General features: G+C 39.0%; 2 protein-coding genes across 5 annotated transcripts in view; one reads left to right on the top strand and one right to left on the bottom strand.

Moving 5' to 3' along the window:
- Positions 1-6,491, top strand: part of RCBTB2 (RCC1 and BTB domain containing protein 2) — a 29,615-nt gene extending 23,124 nt beyond the window's left edge. For all 4 annotated transcript variants that reach the window (XM_058856509.1, XM_058853995.1, XM_058854818.1 and 1 more), the window contains 3 exons: positions 1,290-1,426; positions 2,033-2,163; positions 4,023-6,491. In XM_058856509.1, coding sequence (XP_058712492.1) covers positions 1,290-1,426; positions 2,033-2,163; positions 4,023-4,163 — 409 coding nt within the window. In that variant the 3' untranslated portion in view covers positions 4,164-6,491. The remainder of the gene's footprint in view (positions 1-1,289; positions 1,427-2,032; positions 2,164-4,022) is intronic.
- A 2,185-nt stretch (positions 6,492-8,676) lies between these two features.
- RB1 (RB transcriptional corepressor 1) overlaps positions 8,677-22,782 on the bottom strand; it is a 71,221-nt gene continuing 57,115 nt past the window's right edge. The window contains exons 18-27 of the mRNA XM_058850791.1: positions 16,698-16,816; positions 16,167-16,312; positions 15,337-15,482; positions 14,699-14,803; positions 13,546-13,659; positions 13,287-13,453; positions 12,381-12,411; positions 11,908-12,053; positions 11,602-11,651; positions 8,677-10,648 (exon numbers count right to left, since the gene is read on the bottom strand). Of these exons, the coding sequence (XP_058706774.1) occupies positions 10,575-10,648; positions 11,602-11,651; positions 11,908-12,053; positions 12,381-12,411; positions 13,287-13,453; positions 13,546-13,659; positions 14,699-14,803; positions 15,337-15,482; positions 16,167-16,312; positions 16,698-16,816 (1,098 nt within the window). The 3' untranslated portion in view covers positions 8,677-10,574. The remainder of the gene's footprint in view (positions 10,649-11,601; positions 11,652-11,907; positions 12,054-12,380; positions 12,412-13,286; positions 13,454-13,545; positions 13,660-14,698; positions 14,804-15,336; positions 15,483-16,166; positions 16,313-16,697; positions 16,817-22,782) is intronic.

Raw genomic sequence — 22,782 nt, 5'->3', positions numbered from 1 at the left:
TCACTCCGAGATACTTTGCAGACTGGAGGATGTGTGCTAACCAATTTTTATTGCCATTTACTTATTAATTTTTCAGGGATCAGTGTTTACCACCTTCTCTCTGACTTCTGTGTGGTACCATTGGGGCATAGACCATTCCCAAGGTCTGATCCATGCTGGATGGATCATGGGCCTCTGGGAGGCAAAACAGTTTTGTCTGCCTCTCCCAATGCCAGAATGTGGTAAAAGATGTGGCAGAAGCTAGATAATGACTTTTATCTCTTTATGAATTTGCCAAAAGATTACATTATTTTATTGAAATTCCCAAAATACTAAGATAAAAATTTCTTTCAGTAACCAGTAAAATGTGAAGAACTTAAAGTCATTAGTTAAGTGATTATTTTTTATTTGGATTTAAGTGATACTGTCTTTATGTTGTAGTTTTGTCTCAGAGACAATTAAAAGAAACCATCCTACTTTTTACAGGAAAGTTTGAGTAAAAGAAGAGAAAATTCAGATGTGGGCGAGTTACAAATTAGTGTAGAAAAAAGTATGATTAAACTGGGGTTAGGAAGTGGAGATGTTAATTTTTATCAACAAAAATTTTGAAAACAATGTGCATGTTAGGGTGGTTTTTAGGGAACAGTAAGTTACAGTGCATTGTAACGGTAACAACTCTAACAATTCACTTACTGTGAACTGGAAGTTGCAGATTACAGCTGCCAAAGGCAGTGATTTGTCTCTCTTTGTATCTGTCACAAAATACTCAGACTTGTAAGAAAAAGATGAAAGATCTGAGAGTGTCTTCACTTTCAATAATTTAATTCTTGAATTTAATGATTAAGGCTAAATTGTGCATGGACTCTGACACTGGAATAAATGATATCTAAAATTATTAATAATTTCCCTCTTCATTAGGAAATGCTGGAGAAATCATGGTCAAATCTCAGAAATGCCTAAGTTAATTGTAAACTTTATCTGCTATGAGACAGGTAATAAAATTGATTGTTAATGTATAATGTATTTTTTAAAATGGCATCAAAACCAAATGGATAATCCTTATAGATATTGTAAGTAGAAATGGAGCCTGCCATAAAATATTAACAACAGAAATAAAATTCTGAATTATATATATCAGGCTTATAAGGCTTAAAGAAATGAACATGTTCAAAGCAAGAAATCATGTAGCTAGAGGTTCTGCTTCTGTATTTAGTCTGTTAGGACTGATCTATTTTTTTTACCAACTTCTTGCTGCAGCTCATCTTTCAAGCTTAACTCTTTACAGTGTACAATCTTTGTTTGTTTTGTAGGTGTGAACATTTTCGCTCCATACTCAATAATGACGATGAAATTATAGAAATGAGTGAATTTTCTTATCCTGTTTACCGAGCCTTCCTGGAATATCTGTATACAGACAACATTAGGCTCCCTCCTGAAGATGCAATAGGTATTTGCCATAAATGGAAATTACTCCAGATCATTGTTCTTGAAAAGTTCAAACTATGTGTCATTACAGGGTAAGGAAAGTGGGGCTTGTTGATTTTAGTTTCTTTAGCACTTAAATCTTGAGTTTGGCAGGTGTCAGGAAGAAAGGATGCAGTAACAGGAAATGTGCCCAAGGAGAATGCATGGTGGGCATGCAATGAGATCAAAGGTGAAAAGTTTTCAGAGAGAGCTCATTGTTGCTCTTATTAAGAACTTTCTTTTATTTAGAAGGGCACTAATGCCATCGTGAAACTTTACCTGCTTGAGCAGCTGTAGTGATTTTTGATCCTGAATGAAAAGGGAGCTCTTCCCTTCATGAATTTAAGAGGATGAAAGTCAGTAATTGATGTCCAGAATGAGAACAAGAGAACAGAACACTTGCATAGTAATAAAATTATTCCTTTTTTAAAAGATCTGTAGGGGACCTTAAAAATGCACACATCATCTAGGGAAAAAAACCAGCAAGTCTTTGCTTAATTCAGCCTAAAACAAAAGGGCGATTGATTAATTTGAAAAGACACTAATATATTTTGCACCAGAATAGTTAAAGCTGTATAAATTTTCACAGGGCTGCTAGATTTGGCAACACTGTATAGAGAAAACAGACTGAAAAAGCTTTGCCAGCAAACAATCAAACAAGGGATTTGTGAAGAGAATGCCATTGCTCTTCTTTCTGCCGCAGTCAAGTACGAAGCTCAGGTAAGAACTTCTCTTCAGGTAAGCAGTTGTTTTCTGAGAAACGAAGCTGCCTATTGTAAACATGACTGTATTTAACTGATGAGGCATGATTACTGTAATTTCCCTTTCTGGCTTAACAAATGTTTGTTTTCCCCTTTTTAAGCTGTAAAAACCCCTTAATTTAGTGTTTTCTTCCTGCCCTTTTGGCTTGCCTCTGGGAGTCAAATCTTGATCTGCTTCCTTCCTTGTCACATGGCATAGCAGGGGATGGCATGCAAATTTCTCATTGCCATTTCCATCTCTGCCTTTGGATTTTGCCCTTTCACTCCCTGAGTTCTCCACCTGTTCATTTTGTCTGTTGGTGTCTGGTACAGTCATTCTGGTGCTTTTACAGGCAGTGGGAGAATTTACCGGTAAAATCCCTGCATATTTACACTTGTGCTTTTATATAAAAAAAAACTCTTTTCCAGTACTGTTTACAATTAATTATGCTGACATACAGCAAATTACCTATTGTTAATACTCCCCCCATATCCTGTCATCTGGTCTGCCCTTGGTTCTTGAATGAGTCACTAGCACTCAACCTGTTATCCATGCTTTTTTGGTAAACACTTTCAAAGATATTTCCCTTTTCTCATCTTCTTAGTGCTGTCATGATTGTGGAAATAACTGTGTGATGGGTTTTATTATTCAAAAAGTTTGCTTATGTATTTTAGATGCAGGGGACATTGCTATAAATACCTTTCAGGTATGGGAGGCAAGTAGAAGAGAAACTAACAGTAGAACTGAAACTAACAGTGAGTTAAAAAATTTGCGGTAGTCAGTACTGAATGGGGACAGGAAGCTACAGATGAATTTGTGTAGGAGCTGCAAAGAGGAGGCTGGAAATCAGTGAGTTCTGTGCACTGAAAGGGGATAACAAGAGGTTAGTAGATAGTAAGATCACAAGCTGCCAAGCATTTGTAACCCAGGTATGAGGAGCAGAGGGCATGGATGGCTGGGGCAAAGAGGAGTTGTGTTTTTACTGTACTGGGCTGATACAAGCTCGGCAGAGCAGGGAAAACTCTACATAACCCTTGAAGAGTTTATGGATCAATTCTGACTTCCTTGCTGCTGGCTCCAGCTCTGGCTACAGAAGGTAATTAATTTTTCTTCACAGCAAGTTGTTGCATGGGTCCCAAATAAAGGAGACTGAGCCAGTGCAGGGAGAGAAGGATTGCCACTGTTGTGAGGAGTTTAAGAATTTGCTATGTGCAGTCCTGGTTGATGGCTTGTAGCCATCCAGTGCTGGAGAACTGAGCATCCTCTTACAGTGAGACCAGGACAAGACAGAATCTTTTGTGCTATCTGGGAATCCCATTATACAATTCCTAGGTTTGCCGTGAGACACATGTATCCTAACATGCAGTTTGTGATCAGCAAGCATCGTCACACTTTGCATTGTATTTTGCTTTTATTTCCAGCATGACTAGCATATCTGCTGTTTTTCACAGGACCACTCACAAATGCAGTGCAGGGAGGACAAGAAAGGAGTTACTGATGCTCTAGTAGTTCTGTTTGGGGCAATTTGATGGCTTCACCTGTTGGTAGCTTTTCTAATGAATGTGTAGTAAATTCTAGTAAATGTGATGGGAGTTCTAGAGTTGGTCTAGGTGGCTACTCCTGTTTTCTTAAAGGGGGTTTATTGAATAGGTTGTATGAAGAAATTTCATCCTATCATTTGTGATCTCATCAAAAGGATCAGAAAAGGGATTGATAATGGGAACAATCTGGTATGTGCTCTGCTAATTAAATTAGATTGAAACAGATTTGAAACAAAATGATAATGTTAATAATTTTATCAGTCATTCATATTACAAATTACTCAAATTTGTTCCTAGGACTTGGAAGAATTTTGCTTCAGATTTTGCATAAACCATTTGACTGTTGTTACACAAACTCAAGGCTTTGCAGACATGGACCATGACCTTCTGAAAAACTTCATTAGCAAAGCCAGCAGAGTTGGAGCATTCCGAAATTGAGGCCTGACTACTGCCAAGCTGAAGAGCACGTCCTTTTCCCTTCTGGAAATAATTTTCCTTTGGAGAGCTTCTCTGTGATCACAAACAGTGGTTTGGAAGGAAAGTCTCGGTGTCCATCAGCTTAGGGAGTATGTAGAAGTCCACTAACATGTAGGCTTTTTTGTAAGGATGGCTACAGTGTATATGTCTGGTAATTGTTCATTGCCAACAGCCAGAATTTAACACAAAAATCTAATGTAGTAGCTAACCTTTCCCACTCAAAGTCAAGCAAACTAAGCTTGTCATTATCTAGTCTGTCTTTTTTTTTTTTTTTAACAGTTTGTGTTTGGATTTTATGGGACAGTGACCTGTTTGCTGCTAAAACTTTCATAGTGTACTTTTGTTTCAAAACTCAGTTAATATGGCTTCACGGGCTTCTTTTTATAGTCCAGTGAAGATATTTGTTTTTCTGGACATATGGTAAAATAATGTAAGTCCTTTATGATGAGAGGCTTTCTGATTTGTAGGAGGGTTTGTCTCACTTGGTGTTTATTTGGAGTTAATTTATGAGGTGCTTCAGCAGGATATTACAGTTTTGAGTTCCCAGCACTTGTCTCGTTGTTTAGCCAGAATGAAAAGGATCTCCCTTTCCATTACACCGGGCATAGTCCCTGGCACCCCAATGGAAGCACTCACCAAGTTTGTCTGGATGCGAATTGTCAGACTGTGAGTTTTACTGCTAAGAAAATCACCTAGTTATAAATCCAAACAAGATTTCAAGAAAAGGAAGCTCTGCTTGAGGCTTATTTATTCCTGTCTTACTATATCTCCTCAGACAGATGAACTTCAGAAAAATGGAGAAAAAGGTGATTTTGAAGTGATAACTTCAAATTAATTAAATTGCAAGAGTGAACTGACACTATATTCCAGATGGTGATAAAGGTATCTTGCCCAAATGTGGCGTTTCAGATTCTCCTGTGGTCAGAGCTGTGAGGTGCCCACACCACTTTCCTTTCAGGGCTGTTCAGAAGAGAGGAGCTGCCCTTTGGACACACCTCTCTCCCAGCACTGATCATTGGTGGCTAAGGTAGAGTAGATGCTTCATTCCTAACTGGCTGAAGTGAATTAAGGTGAAAACCCCACCTCTGCTGCACAGAGGGAGGTTTGCCCCATTACAGAAGATGTGGAGCTCATGGAGCATTTACTTGAGTTTTCTAACAGGTAACTGTGAATTAACCATGAGAATTTAAGTTTCTGAGTGAGTGAAGTGACTTCAAGTGCCTTTTGCAGTATTTTACAAATGAGGAAGACAAAAAGCTGGATCACCAGGGTCAGTACACTAATTATATAAGTAGTCATGCAATGTTCCTGCAGGTCCCTGCTGTGCCACAGCATCCTTCAATGACCTTTTCTAATCCTCAAATGTGGTTCTAAGAACTTAGTTCCCTTATATTATCACATCTTCATGTCTAAGCTGCAAATAGCTGTTCATATTGGAGGCTCATTTCTCAAACAATCCTGTTCTTTAAGGAAAAGTAGGAGGAAAAAGAGCAGCAAATACTCAAAAAAGGAGTAGTGAGTTTCCCTTCACCCCAGGCCTTGTGGGTGTGAGTGGAAAGTGAAGCAGGCAGGTAGTAGAATTTACTTAGGAAGATGGTGATGAGAAAATATTTTAGAAACTGCTGTGGTAAATATTTACACATCTTTGAGACATTTGTCTCAACCTCTCACTAGAAATATGCTGGATCATCTACTGCTACCACATATAGTCTGCCACCTCCTCAGCGATGACTACGACTTCCTTCAGCAGTGTTGAATCCATTCTTAGCAGCTGTGTCAGTATTTTGTAGTCAAACAGAAGTGGTCAAAACCTTTCCAATACATAATGCAGATTCATCAAAAGCATGACTTTGCTGGAGGAGATCAGTTTTGGTTTGTGTTGAGAAGCACTTGACACCAGCACAGACAGAGAACTAGTGTTATGGTAGGGCTCAGCTTTACTGCCAGCCTTGTGTGCTCTAGCCCAGCACTGATCATACCAAAGTGTGGACAAGGGATTCTATGTAAGCCAAGACTGCATATCCCTGGTTAATATCCCTAAGATCCTGGATTCATCTGCCAGCATTCCTTGAGGGTAGCAGTGCACGGAACAAAGGCGTAGGACCACATCCCAGCCTTGGGGCAGCAGCTGGCACCTGTCCCACCCACCCCAATGGCATCACACTGGCACACATCCAATCTCTCTGGGAAATGGAATCAGCAGGGCACCTCCACCCCTGGTACTGGCTTGTCAGCCCCAGCTTTCCTCAGGTGGGTACTATGAAAGGTCTCTCCACGTTTGTGTTGTTTGATTCTTCTGAGAAAAACAACAAAAAATGTGAAATGATGGGGGGTTTTTGACTCAATATCTCATCAGAAACCTTCTCTGGTTCTCTGGGGATGCTACTGCATGGAATGATAGCACTGGAGAGGGACACCACTCTCCCCCATTAGCTCAAATTCGTAACCAAGTAGTTGAACAGAGATGGCAGCTGAAATGGCATGCTGCTTGCAGCAAGACATTTTTGGCTTAATAGAACCAAGCATCAGGTTTTTTTTCCAATTTACTTCCTCCCTGCTTCTTACTTCCAATCAACCATACACATTAAAGCCTACTTGCAATTTCAGAATAACTGACAAAGCCTGTAATTTTGAGAAAAAGCATCTCTGGACTGAATGAGGGTGGTTCTAAACGTCTGATGTGTCAGTGTTGGCTTTTATTCTGTATCATCTGACCTGGATGTGATAGTGTTACATTCATAGAAACATTTATTTTTTTAATTTTTTAATTTTCGTTGCATGTGTTAAAAAAAAAAAAAAATCTTTACTGGCTTAGGTGGTTAAATGTGGGTGCATGGATGTAAATGTGTGCTTGAAAACCAACCATGGGACATTTCAGAAAAAATTAGGGATGCATTTTAGTGTTGTGAGATAGTCTGCAACAACCTTGTGTTTGTGGATGTTGCAGGTTAAATACTTTATTAAGTATTATCCTGTTTAAGGATACCACAGACAAAAGGTATTTATTAAAAAGTAAAAATTTGATCAAGCAGAAACTTTGTCTGGGGTTTAAATAAAGGGCAATGTTCCACTTTCCAGAAAGGAATCTGGAAAGAAATACAAATTACATGGGTAGGGTCATTTTAAGGTTCTCCTACTGAAGATAAAAGCCAGCACAGCATTGTCATCCACCAGTAGAGTTTTGTTACAATGCTTGGTAACTATGTAAACTGCTGTTTTAATAAGACCTAAACACTTTCCATGGGCTTTCCTTGTAAAACAAAGCATTTATTTGCCCCATAGAGGCAGGATTCAGTGGCCACCACCTAATGCTGTAGAAAGTTTACAGCCTGAATATAAATTATTTTTTTTTTGTTTCTATACAAACTTACCTGGTTTAATAGACCATTAATAAAGATGCCATAATATTTAAAACAATTTGAGTGGGATTTTTTTCCTTTCTTTTCAGTAACAATGAAGGAAGTTTGATGCTTGTAGACTGAAGTGACAGGGGAGGGGCAGGGAGTAAACTAGATAGTTCACAGAGGTGCCATGAAGGCTATTTATGTATGTTCTTCAGGAAATCCCTGTCACCAGGTAACACACTTGTAACCTGGAGATTTTCTTGAAGGATATTTCCACCTTTCAAAGAAATCAGTACCCTGGTGGCTTAATAAACTGTGATTAATAAAATAGTCCTCAGAACACCAATCATTGTTTCTTAAGCAAATGTATATTATGGCCAGCTTGTTACATTTTAAAATATTTCAGCTTGTACTGTGCTCTGGTATCACACAGCCATAATCCTCTCCAGCTGCTTCACATTTGATACAGGTGTCTTCCTGCAGCCACTCCTGTGCCTGAAGATGTGCACTTTCACATCCCCTGTGGCTGTTCTGGTGCCTGTGAGGAGCTTGCTGTTTAGTACAGCCCCTCTGCACGAACACTGCCTCAGCACAAAGCTCTTCACTTGCAAGCCCAAAGGAAGGGAGGAGTAAATAAGCTCCTATGACAAGTAAGAGCAAACAGCATTGGGAAACAGTGGACAGCAGGAAGAGATTAAGGTATAAAATATCAAATGAAGAGGCTGGGAGTCAGCTCCTTCACTTTCAGATGGCTACACAGCCAAGCCAATAGATTCAATTCCTTTAAGCACTAATGGACAGAAATGGGCCTTTAAAGGATGCAATTTACCTGACCTCATCTTATACCCAGGGCTTCAGCTTTCTACAGAAATTGATGCTTGGTGTTAAGCACCTAAAATGGCCATCACATTTTGTGCCCAGCTTCTGCTGTGATTCCAAATTTTCTTTTTTCCTGGAGCAGTTTCAATATTCCAGGCCAGTTTTAGTACAGCAAGGTCTCACTCTAAGAAAAGTGCTGTCAATCACAGTAAGATTTCCATATCTAATAAAAATCCATTAGTTTCAATACATATTTATTTGGATAGGTACCATATGAAATCACCTAATATAAGAAAATCACTGACTATAAATCCTTTAAAAGCTATTTTATTTATCTTGAAAGGCGAGAAACTGATTAGTTGTATAAAATAATGTACATTTGATGTAAAGCCTTCAGTCTGAACAAAAAAAATACATTGTCACAGTAAAGAAAGAATTCATCTGTTTAGATACTGGACTCTGTATCATCCCTCTAGCCAAAGGACTGCTGTAATAGAGCTTACAGTCAGTGCACCCCAATGTTAACATATATCCTGTCTGTAAAACTGCAAAAAAGTGAGAAAATAAACATAAGGTACTCTGGAAAGTTCTGTACATTTTTCAGTAAGAAAGTTGAAGCCATACTGAGTCTAAAAAAAACCCTCAATATTATCTTAAAATTAATTTACAGTTTTTGCTGCTCATAGAAGTTTTAGTAGTTCTAGGGTTAGCTTTGAATCAACACAAGAATGGATCTTTTAAAAACTTCCTACTGTAAGTACTCCAGGATCAGCTAAACAATCTGTAAATAAGCTACCTGGAAGACATTGGTTTAAAATGTTTGTGTCATGAATAGCATGCTTTTCTACTGTACCTGTTCTTAATTTAAGTAGCTGCAAAAGCTAAATTTCCTAAAAATGGGTAATTTTAAAGCAAGACAATTAATTTGCTTATATTTTAATCCATTGGAAATAAAACATGTGCTTCTGTTAACTGGCTATTTTAACAAAACTTTGTTGTTGCCAGAAAAGTTCTAGTATCTGAATGATTAACTTACAAATAGAAAAGATGGAAAAAGTATTGAATGGTTTGGTTTTGTTTGGGTTTTTTGCCAGTAGCAACCATTCACAAGTTGCCCAATTCACTGCCTTTTCAGTAAAGGCAGATGGATTTTTTCAACGTGGGTTCACCACGTTCAGGTTTTTGCAGATGCTGCAGTAAGGCAAATGGGAGATGCCCTGGACTTTCAGAGACCAGGCTGCTCCTACCTGAAATCCAGCTGGAGACACTCAGCTTCCAGCTGTTTCTCAAGCTGTTTGGCTTGGCTACAATTAGGTGAAAATTTGAAGAAATCAAGAAAATTCTATATCATTAGGATTTTGAAATCTTGTGTGTACCAGGTATGGTTTAGGTTTGTTGTTGTGTTTTTTTCTTTTACTAGTTGAGATTTCCCAAGATAAGAAAGGGCACATCAGTTACTCTGCATATGGGAAGAAGCTTCAGCTTCTGGGAAGATTCAGTGTGGGATTTTGGGATGCATCTCTATGGGATTCACACTCCATGAAATTCAAACTGAGGGACAGTGTAACTGCCCTCCAAAAATGACACTGAGGTGAGAGCTGGGGAAGCAAAACTACAAAATGCCAAGTGTTGGTTTCAGTAGTAAGGCTACGAAGTGAGTTCACTTTGAATTCACGTTGTACTCCTGAGGTGAGGCCCCTTCTCTGTAAGGCCCCCAGCTGCTGTCCAGATTAATTTATTGGGAATTTGATGTGCTAATTATGAACAGAGACAAAAATCTTTGCAGTGACTGGCCCACAATTTTCAAAATTTGCAAGTAATGAAAATCTAAAAATCAAATCTAAGAAACAAAATTAGTGCATTTCAAATCATTCTAGCTAACATTCCATCTTTAGATAAAACAAATTCAATCCAACAAGACTGAACTGGCTTAAATCAGTAATGCTGCAACAGGAAATTCAGACACTTTCCAAGACTTTTTAAAAATCCTCAAAAAATATATAAATTAAATTCAGTGGCTTACATTGTATATATGCTACATCATAAGGCAAAGTATCACGGAAAACACTTAACAATTTAAAAAGTACAAATGCTTTCAACTAGCAGTTTGGAGTAAAAAGCAACTAAAAAGGCAACTCTATTAATGAAGGCTGTAAAACAAAAACAATCTTAAGAGGGCTGGGAGGTGCAGCCCCTGGTCCTGAGAATCTCACTTTTCTTCACTGGCTGAGGTATCATTTCCATCATTCAGCTTCTGCTTTTGCATTCTTGTTCGAGTAGATGCTGCAAGAAAACCCAACAAACAAAAAGAATGAAAGATTTTCTTCATAATTACTTTGGACTGATTATTGGAAAAATTTGTGATGACACAAGGAATAGAAGTACATTATTCTGTTGTAAACAAACCGAATTCCTCATTACAGGATGAACACCTAATTTTGCACTGTTTCAGCCATTCTTGCTCAATCTTACACATCTTATGAAATTCTTTCCACCTGTTCATTCCAGTTCTCATTGTCTCTGTCCCCTCACTGTGTCCATTTCCATCCTCCAGGAGGGCAGATGGTCTGTGTCACATCGGGAATCTCGCCTTGTAGCCAGGCCTGCCCAGGAATGCCTTTTCCCCTCAGTGGCACACACCAACACCACTGGACACAAGACTGAGCTCTCCTTCTTAAACTCTGCCATAAGTAAACACTGAAACATTTTCCCTGCCTTAAAATAAAGGAGAGGTGCCTGGATCCACACTCACACCTATTTTGATCAATGTAAGAGTTCTTAATGGGCAAATCTGCTCAGGTGCACAGCTCAGATTCTCAAAGACTGAGAATGCCTGGCCAGGCCAAATGTGCTCCTTCTCATGAGTAGAAAATACAACTGAGATGTGGGGCTGGGGCTGTTTTGCTTTTCATGAGCTAGATTTGAATTTCATTTCAAAACAGAAAAGTGATCCCCATAAGATCTGAAAGAAATGCTGAACCACAGTAGAAGAAAAAGCAGTCTCAGACATTTCCCTATAAAAGCAAAGCAAAAAAAAAACCTACACATGGTCTTCCTGTGTACATAAATTTCCATTTTGTAATCTCCATTTCCAAGATTATATGCAGCAAGTACAAAAACCAAGCAAATTACCCAAATCACATTGGTGTTGAACAATGTTTCCATCTGAGTGGGCCCCAACTCTCTTATCCAATGCAACTCAGTGCTCTGCAGATTATAAGAAAAGTAATACTCACTCATTTCTGCAAGCTTTTGTTGGAATTTTGACTCCTGGGGTAGGTGTTTGCTACAGAAAGAAAGCACAAGGTTAAGTTAATAAAATTAACTTTTTACCTTCATAACCTAAACTTTAAATCAAGGAGGGGGTCTCTTTTTGACATCAAAGCATGTAACTGAGGAGCTTCATGCTTCCATCTCCCATTCAATACAGCTGCTAAAGCTCCCAAGTTAACACAAGATAGGATTATCAGGAAGAAGTTAGGATGAAGGCCCTGAGACCCAATACATGCAAGACCTCTGAAAAGCCCAGGACAATCTCTCACCTTCCATCTGCCTCGTCCTGCCCCTCTATGTCGAAGCGCAGCCTCTTCAGTGGCTTCGGGGCAGCAGCACCTACTTCTGCACTGCGCTTCAGCTGGCACTCACTGTTGCACAACATCTGGTTTATTTTTTGAAACTTTTCAGAAGTCTGAAGTGACAAGAAAATAGGGAAAGAATTGCCAATAAATCCTGAAACCACTCCAACTTTCCACATTATTCGCAAAAAAGTAGGAGTTCTAAAACTGGAGTTTTAAGAGCCCTTATCTTGTGCCAAAGCAACTAAAATAAAATGCAACACATTTTGAAGGTGAAGTCTGCATATTTGGAAAGGAGCTAACAGAACTTGCCTACATTAAATTATACTATATTAAATCAGATACACTCATTGGCCTGCTCTAGAGATGTGAGCAGGCTATCCCATTCCCCCAAAAGTTACATGCATTTAAGAACAGACATCAAAGATGCTAAAACTCACCCCAAATGATTCTCCAATTGACACCAAAATTCTGTCAAATGAAGAAGAGAAGTTTAAGCTACATTTAACAATGACAGAAGCATTGACTAATTTGCAGAGGTTAGCTCAAGGCATTAATAAGGTCTCTTCCCCTCTCTCTGTGCTAACAGTGCAAATCCATACTGTGCTTTACTGGGTTGAGACATTTCTCATTGAGCCAGTGAATGCTCAATCACCAAATGAACCACATCACACAGATGAAAATGAAATTGTGGCTTTAAAGAGTCAGAGGCCCCCATGGTCTGTCCTGTATCAGCAGGAAGACCCTTCAGTGCTGGGTACCCAATCATCCTCTCCTCTCTACCTTTAGCTGTTTGCTAATCAAAATCATGCAGGTCTTCAGCCTAGAATACACAGTAACATTCAAACTGTTGTGAACAGTGGGATTCACTTGATCCTAGTCTGAAAAGCCACTGGAAACTGGTACATTTACTGTCATCCTCATCTGCTAAGAACTAGTAACCAACACTTGGAAATGTTCTGCTCAGCCAGCTAAACAAACATTTGTTGCAAAATAAAGTGTTTTCCCTTTAAAAAAGCTTACAAAGCTCATCTGTGCTTTTCAGTAGTGTGATGCAGGGTCAAAGCCAACAACATTTAAGCAACCAGGTAAGGAAACTCCTCTCTGGTGGGGGGTAAAAAAAAAAGAAAAAAGAGAAAAAAGCCAACAAAAAATCTCCTTGAGCACAACAGAAAAGCATTGAATGATGATAAAGATTCCAAATACAGAACAAAAACTATTAACTGGAAATTATATGATAGCCACAGACTACTGACAAACTTGACTGTGCAGTTTTCCAATTTGCTTCCACTCATATCCCCCAGATGCCTTAAATTTAGTCAAAGGAATGCTTGTCAACAACGTACCTAGACCTTGGAGTCATCTTTGTGGGTGACTGAAACCCATCAGAGAATTTGTATGGGCTCTTCAGAGGTGAGATGTAGATGTTATTGCCAGCAGGGACACGCCGAGGAGAGTTGGAAAACTGATAAGGACTGCGAGGAATGTGTGGGATAGGTGACAGAGTGGGAGGCTATAAAAATAATAAAATAATAAAATAATCATAAGGTTTTATTGCCTATATATTTCTAGTCTGTTGAATAATGACCAGAGCTAATGACTTACCCTGCTGGAAGCATACTGCAAAATGTTTGTTTTCAGCTTCTGCATAAACACTAAGTTGTAAAAGACTATGATGGAGTCATATTGTTCTTCCCGGATAAGAACACGTTTGAAAGTCTGCATAGGGTGAGAAAATAATACACAATTTATTTTTAAAAAAAAAAAAAAAAAAAGAGAATGAAAATTTTATATTTGACAAACTCATAAAGTCTCTTAAAGTCTGTCTTAGATTAAGAGCTAGGATGGCACATGGGTTGTATGCAAGCCATTGTAACTTCTCTAAACTGCTGGGGATTTTTCCAAATATGCTTGAACACCACTACAAGCACCTACTTCATTAACTGGCAGCCCCTTGGTGTGAACACAGTTCTAACATTTTCCAAATTTAAGAACTATTTGCTTTCACACACACGGGTCAAAAGGTCTAGACTACTGTGCATGCCTTGGAAGGCTAAAAAACTCATTACTGACCTGATGGGGATAAAATAGGTCTATCAGCTTGGAGACAAAAGTCTGGAATTTAACTAAGATCCACAAATACACTACGAGAAATTCTGCCACTGAGAGGATGCTACAGTTCCATTAACTGGTGAGGGTTTTTCTATAGATTTCATTAGTGTGCTGTGCAAAAATTTCAGTATATTAAAGCTCCTGTGAAGAAAGGAACTTCTTCATGTTAGAATTAAGCCTGCAACTTTTATACATACACAGCTGTTTGATACAGAGCCATACATCTCTATTTGCTATCAAACCGTGTTTCTGTTGAAACCTTCTGTAGAAAGTCATCTGCTTCTCTTCCCTCAACACTCCATGGAAGTTAGACAACTCATAAAGAAACTTGTGTTGCTTTTGAAAATCCTGTTAGCTCTAGACATAAATTTTTCATCTAGACTCTAAACACACTCATAAACCATTATTACATATCTTTCAAAAGATGGAATGAAATTTGTTTTCTGAGGAGAGTTACCAAACTATTTATGCAAGAAGTTTAAAAGAGATATTTGGTGTTACAGTCAGCTTTCTCCTCCACAAAATGGAGATGCAGTGAAGCAGAAGTTTTCTTTTGTATGTTCAAGTGTAGTTTATTTTGATTTCAAGGGAAAATAATTAATTTTTAAGGTTTTTGTGGAGGAATAACATTAAAGAAATTCCATACCTCTTGATTTGTGTTGCAAAGCTCCTTGTATGCTGAAACTATTATTTTAAATCGAAGATCTACATTCTTTACTTTGCATATGCCATACATGGAACACATCATGATCTATTAAAGAAACAAGACAAGATAACTGAAAATGCAGGAAATTAATCCAGCTCCTTCATTTCAAATTAAGAAAGAAGCTTTCTATTACTGATTGTGTTCTATAAGCTAGCAGGCAACTCTACTTCATAAAGACTTCCAGAACATCAGCCAACATACTGCTACCTCCATTTCTGTGTGACAAACAACTCACTGGAGCTGATAGTACCAACTCAAATTCATACCCCATGCTGCAAATTTAGGGCAGAATAACAAAAACTTTATCAGCCATGCATGTTGTCTTCCCAAAGAAAATCACCACACTTTTATGCAAATTATTAGAAATTTTGGTCTTTGTTATTTTGAAAATAGCTGAAAATGCCAATGCTTAAAAAACTGAGATGACAGACTTCAGTCTAAACTAAGTTATCCTTTCAGTGACCAATAGATTAATAAAAACCTCAGAGTACAATTTCTAATGGTGAAAGGACATACAAGGAAGATTTTGTTCAGGAGAGTCTTTTTTAAACTTTTAAAAATGCTTTTGTCCACGTTACCTGGTCCAGGTGCCTGTCTCTCATTAGCTCATATTCATTTTGCAGTGTGTGCTGGAAGAGGGTCCAGATCAAGGGTTCCAGGTCAGGATGTTCAGAGAGAAGGTGAAGGAACAAGGTGTGGAGTCGACGATAGGCCAGTAGATACACTTCAGAAACAAAGAAAAACAAACTGAAATTGTTGTAACAGGAATACACAAAATGAAAGGAATGTAATGCAGGAGGAACAGCATTGTACTGTTAACTGTCTCCAAGAAAAAAAACAAACTACCAGACATTAAGTGAAGGTAGTGAAAGGCAGGCTCAAAATAAATGGAAAAGGTTTTCACACAAGAGACAGTGGACACATGAAAGCCACACCAAACAATGCTGCACACTTGTGTCTATGTCAATTCAAAAAGAGCCTGAACAAGCACCTGGAATGTGAATCTGCTGAGAGTTACTAAGCAAATACAGCACAAGAAGTTCAGAAACCCCCCAAGCTGGACAAAGAACAAGCCTGGAAAAGCACCAGCCATGTCTGCCCAGTTGTTCAACTTCACATGATGTTTCTTTATGGTCACTGCTGGGAAAGGACGCTACGACAGAACCCTCTGAGCCCATATGGACATTCTTGCAGCCAGGATAGGAAAGTTTTCAGTTTGAGCTCCTGGAGTGCAGAGTGCACACAGTTACCACCTGCTGGCACCATTTTGCCCTTTCTTCCAGAGGTTTGCACAGTGTTCACTACAGATTCTACAATGAACTTTTCAGAAATGCTGAGTGCCAAAACCCGAAAAGGATAAAAAGCAAGAGATAAGTTTGCAATGTTGGCACATGCGGAAGGAACAAACCTTTCTTGTAGAACAGAGAAAGGGAGGTAGATTTCTGCGGTTTCTGTGTTTGGGCGGTCACAGCAGGTTGAACATCTGGACTGGAAGTAGCACTTAGAGGAGGTCCAGATGCCTTCTTCTTAGGAGATTTCACAGGAGAAAGATAGCTGGAGGTTCAACATATATTAAGCATTTAATATCACAGGATGAAGGAACAATTTTATATGAAAAATACTCACAGGAACTCTTCCCTCTTCCCCATTAGAAGAAATAAATTGCTATTGTGTCCTGCTATCCCCAACACCTGGTACAGGGACTTATTTATTCCTAGGCAAGTAATGTAACAGCTTACAATTACAAATTTGATAGGGCTGCGGAAAAATATTTCAGCATTTGATTTAATTTTTTATGTATAATAAATATCTGCACATACAATGCTTTGACAAAACTTAAGTACCAAGCCTAAGAAGTAGGAAAACAGAACACAGGTGGATTTGAATAGTAAGGGTGATATCAACTTCACATTTTCCTAGACCTCAGGCATTCACTTACAGGTCTGCAGCAGTGTGGTTATGCTGGAGAGGCATATTGAGAGAAGAAGTGGGTTCGGGCTGATCAGTTTGACCTTCTCGCTCTTTTGACTGCTTGATAAGATCAAACAGAGGCGACCCCTGGAAAAATTATAGGAATCCTGCATTACACTAAGAACAGACAACAACTCTGAATGAATTCTCTAAAGCCAATCACGAAAATGTGAACCTTGACAGAAGATTAAAGCTTTGAAGTACTTCAGAACACTCACTTGCAGCACTTTGCAAGATAAATTTTAACCATTTAACTTTGATCTGTTCAATACATCAAACGCTTTGTTCCCTGTTTCAACAGCAGTCCATTAGATATAGGTTAACTGCAGATTTGAGACAGTTATATTAGTTGTATTCTAGAAGCCTTACTACTTCCTATTAAAGCCATTTCTGAAGAGTAACCAATACAAGAAAACACATAAAAGGTCACATTTCAAAAAACACAGAATAATACAAACAAGAAATCCTCCCAACGCCCCCAAAATTTCAAAACCAAACCAACCAAAACACAAAAAATTCCATCAAAAACAGCTAAAGGAAACCTCAGCCCATTGCTGACTGAAAGTTACTGCTGTACCTATTGTCAATCCATTTCTGCCAGATCTACCCAATATTTTACATTTGATAGTGTATAAACCACAGTCACTTAACTGCACTGGGGACTATTTAGTGTCTGCAGTATCATGTTCCAGAGCTGGGAAGAGAGTGACTGAATACACTAAAAGTCTCTGCCCCCATGGCCCAAAGCAAACCCTCTTTTGATTTGAGGCTAACTATCAGTACTTGAATCAAGTCCTCCAGAATACATCTGAAACTAAGAGCTCAAGGTAGGAGGTGACGCAGAGAATGCAAATGGAATGGAGGAGGTTCTGGCTGAAATTAGGTTCTGGCTGAAAGCGCTTCTGCTGATGTCAGTAATAAACAGCAGTCCTGCAGAAGCAAAATCTCAGCCTGCTTGCATGTCTCACACAGTGTAGAATTATGCTGAGACAGCAACACCACATGGGAAAATATCTTTACACCATATTCATAAATAAATGTGAAAGCACAGGGTTGATCGCTTCTGTTTGTTTTATTTTCTTTGAACAGGAGACTCATCCTTGAGTACAATATTGCCTCTCAGCAGTGCAGCATCAGAACTCCTGAAGCAACAGAGGAACATTTGAGTAGCAAATATGTGTCTTCTTGAGAGTGGGAGGTGGGGGAAGCAGTATCCATAAGACTCAGGATGAAGTGGGCAAAACCAGACATGCAGCATTTTCCTCAAATGATCTTCCCAAAAGACAGCAGTAAAATCTGTCAGCTCATTGCTCTGTACACAACGCGCTGCCTGATGGTTCCTGGTCTGTTTGATCTTCCAAATGCACATTTTTAATATTAAAATGCACTGGCACAGATGACAAATCTATAGCAATGAACAGGAGCACAGCATGCATGTAAAGCATGCAGCATCATGGGGCTAAGGCAGTAAGAAATAGCTTAGTAAAACTTGACTATATTTACTAGAATTAAAACTAGCAGTAAGACATTCCTTATTAAGACATATTCCTAAAAAAAGAACACTTTTTTTAAAGTGTATCAAATAAAAATTCAGACTAACAAGATGAGAGTAATGAGATTTACAATTTTTCACACTGCAAATTTTAAATTGTGATTTTGGCAACACCAGAACTCTTTTATCCATAGCAGAAAAAACATCAGTTACTGATTCATAACCATATAGTTGATTATCCATAATTTCTCAACCAGTTCAGCTCTTGGCCTGGTTTGCATCATTTTTCCCTCCATTTAACAGAGCATTCACTTCTCATTTGTGTCTATCAGCATTGCCCTTGCTGGAAACACAACCTCCATTTCTCATTCTTCTGGCCACTTGGCCTCTTCCTTTTTTATTATGCTCACCATCACTTCACTTTGCTCTGAGGAATCCTAATTTCTTTCCCAGAGCAATCATTGCTGAGATATCTTGACTAAGAGTGAACTCTACTTCATTTTAGTCACATTTTAGTGATTAATGACTGGAAAAGTATTACTTTTAATGAAGGAGGAAAAGGGGTTGATAAAAGGGAATGAGGTCTAGAAAGAGAAGTAAAGTTACTGTTGTTGAGTTCGCACTTGAGACCAGCAGTTCCAGGTCCTCTCTCACCCCTGCTCCAATTTTGCTGACACTGTTCTGAATGTGATTCCAATGGGGGCACGGCAGTTTGCCACACACAGAAGGGATCTGCCTATTTCTGCATCATTTCCACTCCTCTTCTACCTGCCAGTATCAACAACCAGTGAACCTCCACGTAAGTCAACTAAATCAGAAAGCTAAGAGAGAAAGCAAACCCAGATTTAAGTCTGCTCTGCAGAGAATCACAAACAGAGCCGGGACAAGCAGTAAGAACAGACAGGACAGCCACACCACGAAGGCTGGGAGCAGAGCAGAACACCGAGTACAAGATGCTGTGCATTTACTGACAACAACCTATTCCACAACCTGATTGGCACATGGAATTTCATCGGACAGGAATGCACAGAGCTCACTGCTGCTTTCCATCAGTTAGATGGGCTACATTCAGCACGAGGACATTCTTTGTGTAGAAACATCTACCCACAGAGCCCGAACAGCAGCATACAGTGAGTCAAACACATCTCTTTTGGTTCCCACAAATACTAATTGACTCTGTGGTTGAAAAGTTGGCAAGACAAAGAGTGTGCTGCAACCCACCTGGCCCCAGCAGTGCAGAGCTGCCAGCACCAGCAATGGCAGAGTGTGAGAAAGCCCCGTTCAATGCAGGTCCCTGGGCAAACCACAGCCTTGTCAGCCCTGCAGCTGCACGAGCAGAAAGGGGTGATTTAGCTTTCAGACCTGGTGACATTTCAAGTGGCTGTTTTGTTGATCACCATTTCCACCTTCCTCTCAGACTTTAGGTGCAGCCCCCTCTGCTCTTTCCCCAGGGAGCCCTACCACTCTCACGGGTACCTTTCCAAGTGCATGGCCACATAGTTGGAGAAGTAGGTGCTGCACTGACAAGACTGATGCCTCACAAAAAAACCCTGTGTGCCACAATGCAGAAACACAAAGATGGGTTTTCTCGAGTGCAACTACCCCCCATGCTGTAAAACTGATGGGTTTAATTAGAGTTGTGTCTCCTTTCTTTATACTTAAACACGAAAAACACGTCTATTCCGTGAATTCAAAGTGTATTCTGCAGCGTGCAGGGCGTTTTCAAGCTTATCAGGGCAAACTTCGGCTTCAGTCCCACAATTTGATATTCAACACTCAAATGAGAGAAATGCAACATAATTAACCAGGCAATTACCAGTCCTCTAAGTAATAATCACAAAAGAACTTTAACCCCCAGGTCCAGCTTAATTGAACAGGAATGTTTATCAGGAGCTAGTTTCTGAAGTAATGTTATTCATGCTATCTTTTACAAATTTCATATTGCTTTTTAAAGGTTTTAAGCAGCATTTAAGGTGAACAGGTCACCTCCAATGCAGTCCTTTAACATGAAAGGAGATTTGCAGTTTCTACTTTAGTTTAATGGTCAGTAAGTGATCAATGTTACTAGATGCAGCCACAGAATCAACTTCACTAATTAAGCAAAATGCTACTTTTCATTTGCGACCTCTCTGTGATGGCTACAGAAACCTCATTTTATTAGTGCAAAAAGTGAAAAAGCAATGAAGACTTAAAATTTCTCAGGGTCAAAAGGCCACTGGCATCAGAATGAAGAGTAAGACTGCAATTTGACTCAGTTCCTTCCCAAAATACCCAGGGCTAACTAACTCTCCAAGGCTAAACGCTGTGAGTTAAGTGGGGCTTTGTTAAGAGTGGCCTTGCAGGATGATTCCCTGCAGCAATGCCTACATCACATGCATCTGCAGTGATTTTTCCCCATCTGAAAACTCCTTTTATGGAAAAAACAGGCAGAATTTCTTATTTGCTACTCTTTATTTGGCTACAGTGGAATTACAGGACACACAGGTGCTTCCCAATCTTTGTATTGGCTCTATCCCAACTAGATGGATTCCATGAAAAGATTAAAAAAACCCTAAATCCTTATATATAGGGAAGAGCCACCCTGGGGGTTTGGGCATACTCCACTGACCACAGAGGAAAAGCCCTGAGCAGCTTTAGTCTAAACAGTGTTATTAGTAGTTCACTAATTAAAAAAAAACTGGTTTTGTCTTTGTTTTCTATATACTTTATGTTTTTGTTCTTGGCAATAAGTTTCTAATATATTTTCAGGTTTTAGTTATCTGTTCACATTAAATTTTAATGCAGTGTTTAGCACTTAACTACGTATATATTTCAGTGCCAAGGTCTCTCGGGTGTTTGGTTTTTTTTGCCTCTGGCTTTCTTTTTTTCTTTTGCTTGTTTTCAAGTTATTAAACTAGTCACTACAACACATAATGTTAAGACACATTCTTCTTCATAATGTCATATAAGATGGCAGTGATTTTGCAAGGTAAAACAAAGCCAGTTTAGAACTGACAGCTTTGGAATGGAAGTGCAAGGACTGGATCAGCACAGTTATTTCCAACCCTCTTTCCCAAGGGAGAATTGCATGCCCAGAAAGTTGGCTTTTGCTTGCAACTGTGTTTTCAGAAGTTTTATGTGACAAGTAGTTACCAGAATTCTGAAATAATTCAGACCTGCTAAAACAAAGTAGACTTCACAGTCTAAACTGAAAGAGTATTGATCATGAAAAAAATCAACAATATTAAGGATTGTGTCCTAATTTCACACGTGTCGTCTTACATAAATTATGTTTGTACTGGGGCTTGTTCTCACAAAATTTATGAAGACAAACATTAAAACTACAGGGTTAATAGTTTAATTCATTTAAGAATACTGACAGATCTGCTTTTAACCCTTCACAGTGTGTGTATGTTCAATGCAAGTCCTATTCTTACCCCACTCATCTCGAGCATTTAAGTCATCCAGCCTTGTGAGGATCTCCTTTTATTTAGTGATAAAGGTTCAAATCTCTCCAGAGAAGGAAAGCCAAGCTGCCACAGCCTGAATGTATATCTTACACTTCGTTGCTTTAAATGATGCTGCAAATCCATTCTCCTCACAGCTTTGTAATAACCTACTCTTCCTCAGAAATCTCTGGAAAGACCTGGCAAATGTTCCTAGAAATTAGACATTATTTCAGAATAATTAATACCATACTTTTCAGCCCCTCCACTCCTAAAATTACTTTTCACCAAATGCAGATCAATTAATCAATTCTCTATGATTCAGAGTGTCTCTCAGCAAAGGTCCATGCGACCCAGCTCACTGCACAAGAGCTTCATGAAAATACCCTTCCTAGCAATGCAGAAGGAATTTTGTGAAAACACATTTTAACCATAAAGATGACAGACCTTCTGTGTCAACACAGTGACTAAAACTATTGTCTGTGCTCTAAAATATTACACAGACCAGTGATAATGCTTGGCAAACAGGGAACTTCTGACACAGTTACTGGTTTGTGGCTCTGCAACCAATCACCGGTTGAATAGTGAAGGAAGAAAACAAACGCTGGTCATTAGGACTGCTCCTGTCTGCCAAGCCTATGAGACTAACTTTTAAAAATCACTTTCAAAGGAATTTTGAAAGACAGTCTACAAGCAGAACTATGCTTTTATACAACTGTTTTATTTAAACTGCTCAAGATGACCCTGGGCAGACTGCTACTACACAGTTTCCAGCTCTTGCACCACTTCCTTCAGCAGTTTTTCTGCCCAACTCACAAGTGCACATGCAGGTACACAAAGCACTACAAAATATAATAACCTTTGCTTTTTTTTTGCTGAACATTATCCAAGAAAATATAATTTTAGGCTCATTTGCCACATTTTTTTCCCCCCCTAAACAATTGTATGAGCATCTTCCAGAGGGATTTGTATTCTGCCCTGGCAGTGCTGCTGCTGCAGAAGCAATCTATATCTGAAGTAATTAGCAAGTTTATTACCTAGCTCCCAAGGCAGCCAGGCTTCAGTGTGAATAATTCCTGGACAAATCTCAAGATTTTTAGACCAGAGCCAAAGGTCTCAACAACAACTGAATCAAT

The sequence above is a fragment of the Poecile atricapillus genome, chromosome 1 (genome assembly GCF_030490865.1).
Source record: "Poecile atricapillus isolate bPoeAtr1 chromosome 1, bPoeAtr1.hap1, whole genome shotgun sequence".
NCBI lineage: Eukaryota > Metazoa > Chordata > Aves > Passeriformes > Paridae > Poecile > Poecile atricapillus.
Note: the sequence above shows the minus strand (reverse complement) of the source record. Positions and strands in the feature narration are given on the sequence as shown.